This window comes from Pseudorca crassidens, chromosome 1, assembly GCF_039906515.1.
Source record: "Pseudorca crassidens isolate mPseCra1 chromosome 1, mPseCra1.hap1, whole genome shotgun sequence".
In the NCBI taxonomy this organism is placed as follows: domain Eukaryota; kingdom Metazoa; phylum Chordata; class Mammalia; order Artiodactyla; family Delphinidae; genus Pseudorca; species Pseudorca crassidens.
Window position 1 is genome coordinate 113,220,108 of NC_090296.1, and position 18,746 is coordinate 113,238,853.

Below are 18,746 nucleotides of genomic sequence, written 5' to 3' on the forward strand. Positions count from 1 at the left end.
TCCCTAATTATAACCCGTACACTAACACTAATCTGTACCCTAACCCTAATCCTTTGTTGTACCCTAACCTGTATCCTAAACTGTACCTGTTCCCTAACCCTTACCCTAAACAGTACCCTAATCCTAACCCATATAGTAATACTAATAACCCTTATCCTAACACGGACCCTAACCCAAACCCATTGTTGTACCCCAAACTGAACCCTAACCCGAACCCAAAACCTTACGCTAACCCATACCCCTATCCTAACTTGTACACTAACCCATACCCTAACACGTACGCTAACTCTAACCCATTGTCATAACCTAACCTGCACCCTAAACCTTACTGGTTCCCTAACCTTAAACCTAAACCTAACCCATACCCTAAACCTAATCCGTACACTAACATGTACCCTAACACGTACCCTAACTTTACCCTAATCCTAAGACATACTGTAACCCTAATATGTTTTGGTACCCTTACCTGTACCGAAACCGTACCCGTTCCCTAGCCCTAACCATAACCCGTACACTAACCCTTACCTTAACCGTACCCTAATCCTAAACCGTACACTAACACTAGTCCGTACCCTAACAGGTACCCTAAGCCATTGTCGTACCCTAACCTGTACCCTAAACCGTACCTAACCCTTACCCTAACCCTTACCTTAATGGTACCCTAATCCTAACCCGTACACTAACATTAATCCTTACCCTAACACATACCCTACGCCTAAACTGTTGTCGTACCCTAACCCTTATCCTAATTCTAACCTGTACACTAAAACTAACCCATACCCTAACATGTACCCTAGCCCTAACCTGTTGTCGTGCAATAACCTGTACCCTAAACTGTACCCGTTCCCTATCCCTAACCAAAACCCTTACCCAAACCGCACCCTAATCCTAACCCGTACCCTAACACTAGTTGGTACCCTAACATTGGTACCCTAACATGTACCCTAAGCCTAACCCGTTGTCGTACCCTAACGTGTAACCTAAACCGTACCCGTTCCCTAACCCTAACCCATACCCTAAGCCTAAGCCGTACACTAACACCAACCCATACCCTAACACATACCCTAAACCTAACCCGTTGTTGTACCCTAACCTGTACCCTAACAGTAACCCTTAACCTAACACTAAGCCGTACCTTAACACGTACCCTATCCCTAACCCGTTTTCGTACACTTTCCTGTACCCTAAACTGTACCCGTTCCGTAACCCTTACCCTAATACTTACCCCCCCACCCGCCACGCATTCCTTTCAACAGACATGGCTGAACCCTTCTAGAGCCCTCTTGCTCTAGACTCTAACTCCAATGTCAAACATTAATACAGATTTTTTTGCCAAATGTCTCTTGCACTGTTTAGCGGAAAAAATTCTACCATGAATTTCCTTTGTCCTCAAACATAAGTAAATTAACAGAATATTAATAGCAATCTTTTTTTTTTTCTGGCTGAGTTGGGTCTTCGTTGCTGTGTGTGGGCTTTCTCTAGTTGCGGCGAGCGGGATGTGGTGTGTGGCTTCTCATTGCAGTGGCTTCTCTTGTGGAGCACGGGCTCTAGAGCGCAGGCACAGGAGTTGTGGCGCAGGGCTGGGATCTTCCCGGACCAATGATCCAACCCATGTCCCCTGCATTGGCAGGCGGATTCTTAACCATTGAGCCACCAGGGAAGTCCCACGAACAATCATTGAAAATACTAATTTCAAAAAGATCACGAAACCCCAAAAGGGACTTCCCTGGTGGCGCAGTGGTTAAGAATTTGCCTGCCAACGCAGGGACATGGGTTCATGCCCTGGCCTGGGAACATCCCACATGCCGCAGAGCAACTAAGCCCATGCGCCAAAAACTGAGCCTGTGCTCCGCAACAAGAGAAGCCACTGCGATGAGAAGCCCGCGCACCGCAACAAAGAGTAGCCCCCGCTTGCCACAGCTAGGCCCGGGCACAACAATGAAGATTCAGTGCAGCCATAAATAAATAAATTTATAAAAAAAAGAGAAAAAAGAAAATTTTATTAAAAAAATTAAAACAGTTATATAAGTAGCATATACCCAGTGAAAAAGAATTCAAAAAAATTTTTTTATAGTATAAGATAAGAAGTCCAAACCCTTTTCTGGGGGAGCCACTGTTAGAAGTTTGGAATATATGACTCTAGAATCTTTCAGTATTCATACAAATTTATGTTTATGCACGTGCAAAAAATTATTCAAAGTAATTTAAAAGAAACAAAAGAACCCATGAAAATAAAAATAGGTGCATCTCCACCTTGCTAAAACTTGTAGACAGTTTTAAGTGACTATGTACCTAAGTTGTGAACATAACTTTGAAAGGGCAGGCAGAGCAAATGCCCTGTGAGGACCATATATTTCACTGAGAGTACTGAAAAGCCTGCTCTGTGTCATGGTAAATGTTGGAATTATAGTGGAGAATGATAAGTTCTTGTACATGTTTGTAATGGATAATTTCCTGATAAAAATCAGTTCTTAAACATACCATGTTACTTGCACTTAGGAATAAATCCATTATGAGACAGAACAGTTATGTGATTAAAATAAAAAGTCAAAGCCACAGTGAGATACCACTTCACATCCATTAGGGTGGCTACTACTACCAAGAAAAACAGAAAATAACAAGTGCTGGAGAGGATATGGAAAAATTGGAAACCTTATGCATTGCTAGTGGGAATGTAAAATGGTACAGCCCCTGTGGAAGACAATAAGGCAGTTCCTCAAAAAGTTAAATATAGAATTACCAAACATTTCAGCAATTCTACTTCTAGGTATGCACTACCCAAAAGGATTGAAAGCAGGAACTCAAATGGGTATTTGTACACCAATGTTCACAATAGCCAAAAGGTGGAAACAACTCAAATGTGTCAGTAGATGAGAAGATAAACAAAAGGTGGTATATACGTACAATGGAGTATAATTCAACCTTAAAAGGGAATGATACTGTAACATGGATGAACCTTGAAAACATTATGCTAAGTAAGTGAAACAAGCCAGATACAAAAAGATAATTATATGATTCCACTTGTATGAGGTATCTAGAATAGGCAAAGTCATAGAGAAAAGAAGTAAGATAAAGGTTAGTAGTAGGGATTGGGGGGGGAATGGGGAATTATTGTTTAATGGGTACAGAGTTTCAGTTTGGGATGATGGAAAGTTCTGGAGATAGATAACAGTGGCAGTTGGACCACACTGTAAATGTATTTAATGTCACTGCTCTGTACACTTAAAAGTGATTTAAATGGTGAATTTTGTTATGTATATTTCACTACAATTAAAAAATATATAAGAAGCAAGTTTTTGTGTTAGACTTTATGGAATTCTTGATTCTCTGCACTCACGAGGCACCTTCACTTTACTGCCCAGATTTGTAATTTCGGCTAAAGAGCAATATCTGTTGATGAGAATAGCAAAGCAAACCAAAATGGGTCAGGACTACCATGTTTGTTTAAATTTACTTTGATTTCAATGGTGTTATTCCTGCCAGGAAAAATACAGGATAAGCAATAAAAGATTATTTTGGATTTGAAAAAGCTGGGGGGTAAAAATAAAGAAAATCCAAGGCAGTATTTGAAGAGGCACACTGAAAAATCATAAAATAATTACAAGGTGGATCTTGACATATACCTATAGAAAAGGCAAAGCATCTATTTTACTTAAAAGAAAACTTACGTCCATGATGGTTACAGGGATGTCCCGAATTTTATGAGGTTCCACATAAGAATTTTGACAATTCAGGGTAAGTCTTGAAGCCAGTTCACTCTGCCCCAAACTTTCCAGCTGCAGAAAGAAACAAACAAAGGTGAATTTTTAAAAAATTAATTTTGTTTTGTACATTTACATTAAATCCACAGATAATGTCTGTGCTTAGAAAGGTGGTATTATGTGTGGTGGGGCCAGTATGGTCACCACTGAGGAAACACAGTGTATTTGAGACCATAACTGGGCCTTGCAAGTGGTGACATTTTTCTATTTTGGGCACCTGGCCTTCCACAGCCCTCAGCCTGAGCCGACGCTTCCACCAGGTGCCTGTGGGCGCCAAGCCAATACCAGCAGCTCCAAGAGGACAGGGAGACATTTAAGTAGAGGCCTCCAAAGAAAAACGTCTATCCCAGTAGTCCCTAAATGCAAGTCCACAGACCTGCTCCATCACACTTACCTGGGGAGGTGGAAGAGGAGGGGTGAGGTAAAAACACAGATACCCAGCGCCCTCGGCCAGGGATTCTAGTTCAATGGTCTGGTGTGAGGCCTTAGAATCTGTATTTTTAAAAGCTCCCCCAAGTGATTCTGATGAATTACTCAGCAGCAGGAATATCTGTCTGGATGTAGTAAAGTTAATATGGAAGAATGCTTAACAAATACCTCTGGTACACAGTGAGACAGGTATTTCTTCAGGAACCAAGCAGACATGAAAATTCCGAGTACAAGGTGTCCCCACCCCAAGGTCATGATCCTTACCCTGTCCACCATGAAATCAATGGCATCAGCCATCATAGGGTCCACTGGGCCAGATGAAAAGTTTCCAAGAACGATTTTTTTGAGCATAAATGACGGCATCAGCCAAAAGCTGTTAAAAAAAAAAAAAAAGACCTGATAATTTAAATTTCCAAGACTACACATAAATGGCAAATATTCATTCAACACTGAAGCTTCGTATTAGCTAGGTACTTGGGACCTAGAGATTAAAAAAAACCTAGTCCCTTCCCTTTAAAGAGCTAGTTTTGAAGCACCTAGTTTTTGTATACATTTTCTCAAGCTCCGAGTTATGGTTTAATATGATCCAACTTTGGGGGATTTGGAATAATTATAAGCAATATTTCAAAAATGCCTTTACAGAGGTAGACATTCTGATGATTCCAAGATGTTATTTTCTATTTGGTCTTATTCCAATGGCTAACCTATTTGCGGTAAACTGAACACTTACCATATCAGCCTTAAGGTTTATATCACCTTTTGATTAAAGATAGATTTCAAAATAGGAAAATCAGAGTTATTATACCGCCTATTGCTACTACTGGGTTCAATTGGGCTAATTCAAGGCAATTCAATCTTTATGTATTTCTATATGTGATCTGTCATTAGTATTTACTCCACTAATTACACTGAGAGCCATTATACAGGGTAAACATGAATTTCTCTACCCTATGCTGAAAATGACTTATAAAAGGTGTAGACCAGGGACTTCCCTGGTGGTCCAATGGTTAAGACTCCATGCTTCCAATGCAGGGCACATGGGTTCGATCCCTGGTTGGGGAACTAAGATCCCACAGGCCGCAGCCGAAAAACAAAACAAAACAAAACAAAAAACCACAAAACACGTGCAGACCACCTTCTGATGCATATTCTCAGTGGGCTTCCCTCACAAGGACCAGACAGCCATCTTCCAGTCACCTTCAGTGATCTTTCTAAGTTCTCTACCCCACAGCTCCTTATCTTCTAAAGGTGATGCTGCCTAGGTGTGCTCTGTAGAGGGCGCATCCTCTTGGCTCTGTTTGCCCCTGCAGCCTCTGTGTGGCACACGGTAAGCACTCAGACATTTGATAAAAAGTAGCTGATAGGCAAGAGCACAAACGAAGTGGGGGAAGTCTTGGCTTCTGACAATTAAAACATGAAAAATCATCAAAAATAATCAATGACTTAAGTGCATTATCTGGACATGAAGTATCTGTGTCTGATGTATACAAGAAATTGCTGCACGAATGCTGAGTAAACAACTGAGAAAATATCAGGAGAAATATTTTAAAAATCAGAGTGAATGTTGAGTAGATGTGAAAACCATGAAAACAATGTTTACCTAGAACATTATATGAAAACCAATCTGATCACACAGGTAGGTTTAGTTACTAGGTTGCTTTCTGCGGTAGAGCCTAGCCTTGCTAGCAATGAAAGAAATATCATGAAGTCAGCTTTAAGGTACCATTAGACATCTATCAAGTTAATTAAAATGATAAAATCAATAAAGGGATGGCTCAGAGGAAACAGGTACCCCACTAGTTGCCCCACAAAGCATTCCACCATTTCCATCTTTCTAAAAAGCAGACTAACGTTGTAAAAGTGTCAAGATGTGCAGAACATCTGCTGACAGACTAAATGCTCTAATCTCTCCCTTTTGGGGAACATGTCTCAAGAAAATAACTCAGAAAGGGAAGGAACAAAAGTAATTTATACAAAGATTTACAGTAGAACATGATGAAAAATTGGGAGAAGCCAAAGGCCTTAAAAAACTACAACAGGACTGTGTACACAAAATACTAAGTGGAGCAAGCAGAACACAGTATCAGTTACATATGCACTAAACTGTAAAGGCATGTGAACATATAGTAAATAAAGCTAGACAATGATTTAGAGTAGTGGAAACAACTGAATTTAGAACTCTTTCAATTCTTTTCTTTTCCAAAGGTGATTGTTTCTAATTTTAAAAGCCAGGGTGGTTTCAAAAGACACAAGTATAGATGGCCTCTCCCTCCCTAATGCATTGAAAAACCAAAAGCCAACATTTTCAAAATTCCACTGAAAATAAAAAAATGTTGGTTGAATGTTTACATTCTTACCTGTTTGCAGTCCATGTTTGGTTAAAGATAGAAGTGTCACTGAAGGAATTGCAGAGGATGAGAGAATGGACTCTGGGAGATTTGTGAGTGTATTCAGCAAACTTCTGGGCCAAAAAGCCTCCCAGAGAAGCCCCAAAGAGATGAACCTAATTGGAAACAAACACAAGGATCCTAAAAACAATGATCTTGAAGTATCAAAAAAAATTGTTTTAATTATCACCAACCACAGAATACAATGTCATCACCAGTCATTAGACTGAAATATTTACAGCAGTTAGAAGTTTAGAAAATACTGTATTTAAATGCAATGTCTACACCCTGTCAAGAAGAAATACAACTGTGCATATAAATTACACAAGTTAAAAAATATTATTCATAGATTACATTAGAAAATTAAACTACTTTGTCATTTCTGTTTCAGAAAACTATGATTCGGTAATTCCACTCCTAGACACGTACCCAAGAGAACTGAAAACATCTGTCTACACAAAAACTTGTATAAGAATGTTCATAGCAACATTACTCATAATACCTAACCAATGGAAACAAACCAAATGATGAATGGATAAATAAAATGTGTTATATCCATACAATGGGATATTATTTGACAATAAAAAGGAATGAAATAGTGATATAATCTGCAACACTGATGAACCCTGAAAGTGTTATGCTAAGTGAAAAAAGCCAGTCACAAAAGACCACAGATTACATCATTCCATTTACATAAAATATCCAAAATAGGCAAATCCATAGAAACAGGGCTCCAGGGAGGAAGGGTGGGGAGTGACTGCTAAGTATGGGGTTTCTTTTAGGGGTGGAAAAATGCTCAGAAATTGACTGTGGTGATGGTTGTACATACTGTGAATATATTAAAAAACGGTGAATTCTACACTTTAAAAGGGTAAACTGTACAGTATGTGAATTCTATCTCAAAAGAGCTGTTATTAAAAAATAAAAGACAACACCAGACTTAACAATGTATCAATAAATGTTGCATTAAGATCACATGTGAGTAATTAGTTTCAAGGGACTCACTTTATCCAACTGTAAATGGTCTAAAAGTTTTCTGAATCCATCACAGAATTCAAGATGGTCCCAATAAACTGGATACTGCAACTAGAATAATAACAATAAATTTAAAATTTATTTTAAAAACTGCAGAGGTAAAATACAACTCATATATATATGAAAAATTCAGGACTTTCATAATAGCATTTCTCATTTGCTTAATCTCTGCTCCTCATTCAAAATATGTGGAAAATAAGCTCTCATCTTATCCTAAACTTCAAAATTCACATTTTATCTAATAGAACTTAAAAAATAAAAATAAAAAAAGCACACTTTAGTGATATTATGTACACAATTTTAAGTCACATCAATTTCCTTTCCAAATAGCTAAGAAACTCTGAGGTTCAAGGATGAACAGAGCAGAACCCATTCAAATGAAGAAATTCTTTTTCCCCTTTAAACCAATTTCGTTCTGAATTATGGCTCAGGAGAACTAGAAATAAAATCTGTTCTAAGGAGAGTTTCCTCTCTTTTTGGTAGCATTTCTTTAAGGCAGTATTCAATAAAATTGTTCCTCTACTTTTAATGACTTAGTCATTCTAACTGATTTCTTGTAGTACTTTTGTTTGTGACCAAAAATTTCAGATGCTTGACCCTAAGTAACCTATTAATGTTGACAATAATGAAGAAAAAGAAACACAAGTCATTAATTCCTTTCTAGGAGGCTCAGGCTTGTCACCTAAGAGTTCCCCTCTCTTTAATACGTGTAAAACCCATCTTAAAGGCTTGCTATTTTAAGCACTTAGATTCATTTTGCCATTGACATATCACTGGGATAGATACTGCCATGTAAATTATGGGATAATTTCAGATATGATGTAATATGTTACTTTTACTACTAAAATTCCACTTGTGGATAGGATTCCACTTTTCTGAAGCAGGATGGAGAACAGACTCTCCTAGCTGCAAATTTGAGAATTTGAGTCAGATGACAGCCTAAAAGAAAGGAGATGACATTTTTATGAATCCTTTAATTTAAAAATCTCTGTGCCTTACGGAGTGTAGCAGAGCTGAGGTGTCAAGCACAGCCATTTCACACTAGAAACTCTGGCTTGAAGTACCAGGTGGAAGGCCTCTGCATGCAGGACTCTATGAGCAAGTGAGACTGGAAGCACAAAGGGAAAAAAAAAAACTGGAGACAAGATGGTGGAGAAGGACTTGAGCTCACCTCCTCTTATGAAAACACCAAAATCACAACTAACTGCTGACAAAAAAAACTTGAGCCTACCAAAAAAGATATTCTATACCCAAAGACAAAGAAGCCATAACGAGACACCTGAGGAACAGAGACCACAAACACAGAAAATTAGACAAAATGAGATGCAGAGAAATATGTTCCAGATGAAAGAACAAGACAAAACCCCAGAAGAACAACTAAGTGAAGTGGAGATAGGCAAGCTACCTGAAAAAGAATTCAGAGTAATGATAGTAAAGATGATCTAAGATCTTGGTAAAAGAATGGAGGCACAGATCGAGAAGATACAAGAAATGTTTAAGAAAGAGCTAGAAGCTTTAAAGAACAAACAAACAGAGATGAACAATACAACTGAAATGAAAAATAGAATAGAAGGAATTGATAGCAGAATAAATGAGATAAAAGAACGAATAAGTGAGTTGTAAGACAGGTTGGTGGAAATCACTGCTGCAGAACAGAATAAAGACAAAAGAATGAAAAGAAATGAGGACAGTCTGAGAGACCTCTGGGACAACATTAAACACACCAACATTCACATTATAGGGGTCCCAGAAGAAGAGGGAGAGAAAGGGCCTGAAAAAATATTTGCAGAGATAATAGCCAAAAACTTCCCTAACATGGGAAAGGAAACACTCAAATCCAGAGAGTTCCATATAGGATAAACCCAAGGAGGAACACACCAAGAAATGTATTAATCAAATTTATAAAAATTAAAGACAAAATATTAAAAGCAACAAATCATATACAAGGACTCCCCATATGGTTATCAGCTGATTTTACAGCAGAAACTCTGCAGACCAGAAGGGAGTCGCACAATATATTTAAAGTGATGCAACCCAGAATACTCTACCCAGCAAGACTCCCACTCAGATTCGACGGAGAAATGAAAAGCTTTATGGACAAGCAAAAGCTAAGAGAATTCAGCACCACCAAACCTGCTTTACAACAAATGCTAAAGGAACTTCTCTAGATGGAAAAGAAAGGCCACAACTAGAAACAAGAAAATTACAAACGGGAAAGTTCACCAGTAAAGGCAAACATACAGTAAAGGTAGGAAATCATCCACACACAAATATGATATGAAAACCAGCAATCATGGGACTTCCCTGGTGGTCCAGTGGGTAAGGCTCTGTGCTACCAATGCAGGAGGCCCGGGTTCGATCCTTAGTGGGGGAACTAGATCCCACATGCATGTCACAACTAAGCATGCCACAACTAAGAGTCCACATGCTGCAACTAAGAACTCTGCATGCCGCAACTAAAAGATCTCACATGCTGCAACAAAGATCCCGTGTGCTGCAACTAAGACCCAGCACAGCCAAAATAAATAAATAAATAAACAAACAGATAGATAGATAACACCAGCAATCGTGAGAAGAGAGTACAAATACAGGATGTTAGAAATGCATTTGAAATTAGGAGACCAGCACTTAAAACAATCTTGTATATATAGACTACTATAACAAAACCTCATGGTAACTGCAAACCAAAAATCTACAATAGATACACACACAAAAAAGCAGCAGCAATCCAAACAAAACACTAAAGATAGTCATCAAATCACAAGAGAAGAGAACAAAAGAGGAAGGGAAGAAAAAAGACCTACAAAAACAAATCCAAAACAATTAACAAAACAGCAATAAGAGCATACATATCGATAATTACCTTAAATGTAAATGGATTAAATGCTCCCACCAAAAGACACAGACTGGCTGAATGGATACAAAAGCAACACCCATATATATGCTGTCTACAAGAGACCCACTTCAGACATAGGGACACATACAGACTGAAAGTGAGGGGATGGAAAAAGGTATTCCATGCAAATGGAAATTAAAAGAAAGCTGGAGTAGCAATTCTCATATCAGACAAAACAGACTTTAAAATAAAGACTGTTACAAGAGACAAAGAAGGACACTGCATAATGATCAATGGATCAATCCAAGAAAAAGATATAACAATTGTAAATGTATATGCACCCAAGACAGGAGCACCTCAATATATAGGCAAATGCTAACAGCCATAAAAGGAGAAATTAACAGTAACACAATAATAGTAGGGGACTTTAACACCCCACTTACATCAGTGGACAGAACATCCAGACAGAAAATCAAATAAGGAAACACAAGGCTTAAATGACACATTAGAGCAAATGAACTTAATTGATATTTATAGAACATTCCATCTGAAAGCAGAATATACATTCTTCTCAAGTGCATATGTCCCATTCTCCAGGACAGATTACATGCTGGGCCACAAAGCAAGCCTTGGTAAATTTAAGAAAACTAAAATCATATCAAGCATCTTCTCCAACCACAATGCTATGAGATTAGAAATCAACTACAAGAAAAAAACCTGAAAAACACAAACACATGGAAGCTAAACAATATGTTACTAAACAACCAATGGATTGCTGAAAAAATCAAAGAGGAAATCAAAAAATATCTAGAGACAAAAGAAAATGAAAACACGATAATCCAAAACTGATGGGATGCAGCAAAAGCAGTTCTATGAGGGAAGTTCACAGCAATATAATCTGACCTCAGGAAACAAGAAAAATCTCAAACAACCTAACCTTACACCTAAAGCAATTAGAGAATGAAAAACAAACAAAACCCAAAGTTAGTATAAGGAAAGAAATCATAAAAATCAGAGCAGAAATAAATGAAATAGAGGTGAAGAAAACAATAGGAAAGATCAATGAAACTAAAAGCTGGTTCTTTGAAAGGATAAAAAAACTTGATAAACCTTTAGCCAGACTCATCAAGAAAAAAAGGGAGAGGGCTCAAATCAATAAAATTAGCAATGAAAAAGAAGTTACAATGGACACCACAGAAATACTAAGGATAATAACACACTACTACAAGCAACTATATGCCAATAAAATGGACAACCTAGAAGAAGTGGACAAATTCTTAGAAAGGTACAATCTTCCAAGACTGAACCAGGAAGAAATAGAAAATAAGAACAGACCTATCACAAGTACTGAAATTGAAACAGTGATTTAAAAACTTCCAACAAATTAAAGATGATACAAATAGAGGGAGAGATATACCATGTTCTTGGATTGGAAGAATCAACATTGTGAAAATGACTCTACTACACAAAGCAATCTGCAGATTCAATGCAATCCCTATCAAACTACCACTGGCATTTTCACAAAACTACAACAAAAAATTTCACAATTTGTATGGAAACACAAAAGACCCCGAATAGCCAAAGCAATCTTGAGAACGAAAAACAGAGCTGGAGGAATCAGGCTCCCTGACTTCAGACTATACTACAAAGCTACAGTAATCAAGACAGTATGGTACTGGCACAAAAACAGAAAGATAGATCAATGGAACAGGATAGAAAGACCAGAGATAAACCCACGCACATATGGTCACCTTATCTTTGATAAAGGAGGCAGGAACGTACAGTGGAAAAAGGACAGCCTCTTCAATAAGGGGTGCTGGGAAAACTGGACAGGTACATGTAAAAGTATGAGATTAGATCACTCCCTAACACCATACACAAAAATAAGCTCAAAATGGATTAAAGACCTAAATGTAAGGCCAGAAACTATCAAACTCTTAGAGGAAAACATAGGCACATAGGCAGAACACTCTATGACATAAATCACAGCAAGATCCTTTTTGACCCACCTCCTAAAGTAATGGAAATAAAAACAAAAATAAACAAATGGGACCTAATGAAACTTCAAAGCTTTTGCACAGCAAAGGAAACCATAAACAAGACCAAAAGACAACCCTCAGAATGGGAGAAAATATTTGCAAATGAAGCAACTGACAAAGGATTAATTTCCAAAATTTACAAGCAGCTCATGCAGCTCAATAACAAAAAAACAAACAACCCAATCCAAAAATGGGCAGAAGACCTAAATAGACATTTCTCCAAAGAAGATATACAGACTGCCAACAAACACATGAAAGAATGCTCAACATCATTAATCATTAGGGAAATGCAAATCAAAACTACAATGAGATATCATCTCACACCAGTCAGAATGTCCATCATCAAAAAATCTAGAAACAATAAATGCTGGAGAGGGTGTGGAGAAAAGGGAACACTTCTGCATTGCTGGTGGGAATGTGAATTGGTACAGCCACTATGGAGAACAGTATGGAGGTTCCTTAAAAAACTAAAAATAGAACTACCATATGACCCAGCAATCCCACTACTGGGCATACACCCTGAGAAAACCATAATTCAAAAAGAGTCATGCGACTTCCGGGAAGATGGCGGAAGAGTAAGACGCGGAGATCACCTTCCTCCCCACAGATACACCAGAAATACATCTACGCGTGGAACAACTCCCACGGAGCACCTACTGAATGCTGGCAGAAGACCTCAGACCTCCCAAAAGGCAAGGAAGCCCCCACGTATGTGGTTAGGGCAAAAGAAAAAAATAAACAGAGACAAAGGGATAGGGACGGGTCCTGCACCAGCGGGAGAGCTGTGAAGGAGGAAAGGTGTCCGCACACTGGGAGGCCCCTTCGCGGGCGGAGACTTTGGGTGGCGGAGTGGGGGAGCTTGGGAGCCGCGGAGGAGAGCACAGTAACAGGGGTGCAGAGGGCAAAGCGGAGAGATTCCAATGCAGAGGATCGGGCCGACCGGCACTCACCAGCCGAGAGGCTTGTCTGCTCGCCCGCCGGGGCGGGCGGGGCTGGGAGCTGAGGCTCCGGCTTCTGTCGGAGCGCCGGGAAAGGACTGAGGTTGGTGGCGTGAACACAGCCTGCAGGGCGTTAGTTCACCGCGGCTAGCCAGGAGGGAGTCCGGGGAAAAGTCTGGACCTGCCGAAGAGGCAGGAGACTTTTTCTTCCCTCTTTGTTTCCTGGTGCACGAGGAGAGGGGATTAAGAACGCTGCTTAAGAGAGCTCCAGAGACGGGCGGCTCGCGGCTAAAAGTGCGGAGCCCAGAGACAGACATGAGGCGCTAAGGCCGCTGCGCCGCCACCAAGAAGCCTGTGTGCGAACGCAGGTCAGTGTCCACACCCCCTTCTGGGAAGCCTGTGCAGCCCGCCACTGCCAGGGTCCCGGGATCCAGGGACAACTCCCCCGGGAGAACGCACGGCACACCTCAGGCTAGCAATGTCATGCTGGCCTCTGCCGCCGCAGGCCCGCCCCACACTCCGTGACCCTCCCTACCCCCCCACCCCCACCCCGGCCTGAGTGAGCCAGAGCCTCCAAATCAGCGGCTCCTTTAACCCCGTCCTGTCTGAGCAAAGAACAGACGCCCTCCGGCGACCTACACGCACAGGCGGGGCCAAATCCAAAGCTGAGCCCCTGGGAGCTGTGAGAACAAAGAAGAGAAAGGGAAATCTCTCCCAGCAGCCTCAGAAGCAGCGGATTAAAGCTCCACAATCAACTTGATGTACCCTGCATCTGTGGAATACATGAATAGACAACAAATCATCCCAAATTAAGGAGCCCTGTGGATGAAAGGCTCTTGGTGCTGCAGCCAGGAGTGAGTGCTGAGCCTCTGAGGTGGGAGAGCCAACTTCAGGACACTGGTCCACAAGAGGCCTCCCAGCTGCACATAATATCAAACAGCGAAAATCTCCCAGAGATCTCCATCTCAACGCCAGCACCCAGCTTCACTCAACGACCAGCAAGCTACAGTGCTGGACATCCTATGCCAAACAACTAGCAAGACAGGAACACAACCCCACCCATTAGCAGAGAGGCTGCCCAAATCGTAAGTCTACAGACACCTCAAAACACACCACCAGACGTGGACCTGCCCACCAGAAAGTCAAGATCCAGCCTCATCCACCAGAACACAGGCACTAGTACCCTCCACCAGGAAGCCTACACAACCCACTGAACCAACCTTAGCCACTGGGGACAGACACCAAAAACAACAGGAACTACGAACCTTCAGCCTGCAAAAAGGAGACCCCAAACACAGTAAGATAAGCAAAATGAAAAGACAGAAAAACACACAGCAGATGAAGGAGCAAGATAAAAACCCACCAGACCTAACAAATGAAGAGGAAATAGGCAGTCTACCTGAAAAAGAATTCAGAATAATGATAGTAAAGATGATCCAAAATCTTGGAAATAGAATAGACAAAATGCAAGAATCAGTTAACAAGGACCTAGAAGAACTAAAGATGAAACAAACAATGATGAACAACACAATAAATGAAATGAAAAATACTCTAGATGGGATCAATAGCAGAATAACTGAGGCAGAAGAACGGATAAGTGACCTGGAAGATAAAATAGTGGAAATAACTACTGCAGAGCAGAATAAAGAAAAAAGAATGAAAAGAACTGAGGACAGTCTCAGAGACGTCTGGGACAACATTAAACGCACCAACATTCGAATTATAGGGGTTCCAGAAGAAGAAGAGAAAAAGAAAGGGACTGAGAAAATATTTGAAGAGATTATAGTTGAAAAGTTCCCTAATATGGGAAAGGAAATAGTTAATCAAGTCCAGGAAGCACAGAGAGTCCCATACAGGATAAATCCAAGGAGAAATACGCCAAGACACATATTAATCAAACTGTCAAAAATTAAATACAAAGAAAACATACTAAAAGCAGCAAGGGAAAAACAACAAATAACACACAAGGGAATCCCCATAAGGTTAACAGCTGATCTTTCAGCAGAAACTCTGCAAGCCAGAAGGGAGTGGCATGACATATAGAAAGTGTTGAAGGAGAAAAACCTGCAACCAAGATTACTGTACCCAGCAAGGATCTCATTCAGATCTGATGGAGAAATTAAAACCTTTACAGACAAGCAAAAGCTGAGAGAGTTCAGCACCACCAAACCAGCTCTACAACAACTGCTAAAGGAACTTCTCTAGGCAAGAATCACAAAAGAAGGAAAAGACCTACAATAACGAACCCAAAACAATTAAGAAAATGGGAATGGGAACACACATATCGATAATTACCTTAAATGTAAATGGACTAAATGCTCCCACCAAAAGACACAGACTGGCTGAATGGATACAAAAACAAGATGCATATATTTGCTGTCTACAAGAGACCCAGTTCAGACCTAGAGACACATACAGACTGAAAGTAAGGGGATGGAAAAAGGTATTTCATGCAAATGGAAACCAAAAGAAAGCTGGAGTAGCAATTCTCATATCAGACAAAATAGACTTTAAAACAAAGACTATTAGAAGAGACAAAGAAGGACACTACATAATGATCAAGGGATCGATCCAAGAAGAAGATATAACAATTGTAAATATTTATGCACCCAACATAGGAGCACCTCAATACATAAGGCAAATACTGAGAGCCATAAAAGGGGAAATCGACAGTAACACATTCATAGTAGGGGACTTTAACACCCCACTTTCACCAATGGACAGATCATCCAAAATGAAAATAAATAAGGAAACACAAACTTTAAATGATACATTAAACGAGATGGAGTTAATTGATATTTATAGGACATTCCATCCAAAAACAACAGAATACACATTTTTCTCAAGTGCTCATGGAACATTCTCCAGAATAGATCATATCTTGGGTCACAAATCAAGCCTTGGTAAATTTAAGAAAATTGAAATTGTATCAAGTATCTTTTCCAACCACAACGCTATGAGACTAGATATCAATTACAGGAAAAGATCTGTAAAAAATACAAACACATGGAGGCTAAACAACACACTACTTAATAACGAAGTGATCACTGAAGAAATCAAAGAGGAAATAAAAAAATACCTAGAAACAAATGACAATGGAGACACAACTCAAAATCTATGGGATGCAGCAAAAGCAGTTCTAAGAGGGAAGTTTATAGCAATACAATCCTACCTCAAGAAACAGGAAACATCTCGAATAAACAACCTAACCTTGCACCTAAAGCAATTAGAGAAAGAAGAACAAACAAAACCCCAAAGTTAGCAGAAGGAAAGAAATCATAAAAATCAGATCAGAAATAAATGAAAAAGAAATGACGGAAACGATAGCAAAGATCAATAAAACTAAAAGCTGGTTCTTTGAAAGGATAAACAAAATTGATAAACCATTAGCCAGACTCATCAAGAATAAAAGGGAGAAGACTCAAATCAATAGAATTAGAAATGAAAAAGGAGAAGTAACAACTGACACTGCAGAAATACAAAAGATCATGAGAGATTACTACAAGCAACTCTATGCCAATAAAATGGACAACCTGGAAGAAATGGACACATTCTTAGAAAGGCACAACTTGCCAAGACTGAATCAGGAAGAAATAGAAAATATGAACAGACCAAACACAAGCACTGAAATTGAAACTGTGATTAAGAATCTTCCAACAAGCAAAAGCCCAGGACCAGATGCCTTCACAGGCGAATTCTATCAAACATTTAGAGAAGAGCTATCACCTATCCTTCTCAAACTCTTCCAAAATATAGCAGAGGGAGGAACACTCCCAAACTCATTCTACGAGGCCACCATCACCTTGATACCAAAACCAGACAAGGATGTCACAAAGAAAGAAAACTACAGGCCAATATCACTGATGAACATAGATGCAAAAATCCTCAACAAAATACTAGCGAACAGAATCCAACAGCACATTAAAAGGATCATACACCATGATCAAGTGGGGTTTATTCCAGGAATGCAAGGATTCTTCAATATATGCAAATCAATCAACGTGACACACCATATTAACAAATTGAAGGAGAAAAACCATATGATCATCTCAATAGATGCAGAGAAAGCTTTTGACAAAATTCAACACCCATTTATGATAAAAACCCTGCAGAAAGTAGGCATAGAGGGAACTTTCCTCAACATAATAAAGGCCATATATGACAAACCCACAGCCAACATCATCCTCAATGGTGAAAAACTGAAAGCATTTCCACTAAGATCAGGAACAAGACAAGGTTGCCCACTCTCACCACTCTTATTCAACATAGTTTTGGAAGTTTTAGCCACAGCAATCAGAGAAGAAAAGGAAATAAAAGGAATCCAAATCGGAAAAGAAGAAGTAAAGCTGTCACTGTTTGCAGATGACATGATACTATACATAGAGAATCCTAAAGATGCTACCAGAAAACTACTAGAGCTAATCAATGAATTTGGTGAAGTAGCAGGATACAAAATTAATGCACAGAAATCTCTGGCATTCCTATACACTAAGGATGAAAAATCTGAAAGTGAAATCAAGAAAACACTCCCATTTACCATTTTAACAAAAAGAATAAAATATCTAGGAATAAACCTACCTAAGGAGACAAAAGACCTGTATGCAGAAAATTATAAGACACTGATGAAAGAAATTAAAGATGATACAAATAGATGGCGAGATATACCATGTTCTTGGATTGGAAGAATCAACATTGTGAAAATGACTCTACTACCCAAAGCAATGTATAGATTCAATGCAATCCCTATCAAACTACCACTGGCATTTTTCACAGAACTACAACAAAAAATTTCACACTTTGTATGGAAACACAAAAGACCCCGAATAGCCAAAGCAATCTTGAGAACGAAAAACGGAGCTGGAGGAATCAGGCTCCCTGACTTCAGACTATACTACAAAGCTACAGTAATCAAGACAGTATGGTACTGGCACAAAAACAGAAAGATAGATCAATGGAACAGGATGGAAAGCCCAGAGATAAACCCACGCACATATGGTCACCTTATCTTTGACAAAGGAGGCAGGAATGTACAGTGGAGAAAGGACAGCCTATTCAATAAGTGGTGCTGGGAAAACTGGACAGCTACATGTAAAAGTATGAGATTAGATCACTCCCTAACACCATACACAAAAATAAGCTCAAAAGGGATTAAAGACCTAAATGTAAGGCCAGAAACTATCAAACTCTTAGAGGAAAACATAGGCAGGACACTCTATGACATAAACACAGCAAGGTCCTTTTTGACCCACCTCCTAGAGAAATGGAAATAAAAACAAAAGTAAACAAATGGGACCTAATGAAACTTCAAAGCTTTTGCACAG

The 18,746-nt window shown here is 39.4% G+C and overlaps 1 protein-coding gene across 9 annotated transcripts in view; it reads right to left on the reverse strand.

The window, feature by feature from the left end:
• SPG21 (SPG21 abhydrolase domain containing, maspardin) overlaps positions 1–18,746 on the reverse strand; it is a 111,578-nt gene that overhangs the window by 78,412 nt on the left and 14,420 nt on the right. For 7 of the 9 annotated variants that reach the window (XM_067750386.1, XM_067750358.1, XM_067750377.1 and 4 more), the window contains 4 exons: positions 7,583–7,663; positions 6,548–6,693; positions 4,455–4,563; positions 3,669–3,776 (listed from right to left, as the gene is read on the reverse strand). In XM_067750386.1, coding sequence (XP_067606487.1) covers positions 3,669–3,776; positions 4,455–4,563; positions 6,548–6,693; positions 7,583–7,663 — 444 coding nt within the window. The remainder of the gene's footprint in view (positions 1–3,668; positions 3,777–4,454; positions 4,564–6,547; positions 6,694–7,582; positions 7,664–18,746) is intronic. The other 2 variants (XM_067750401.1, XM_067750349.1) reach the window with 1 other exon arrangement.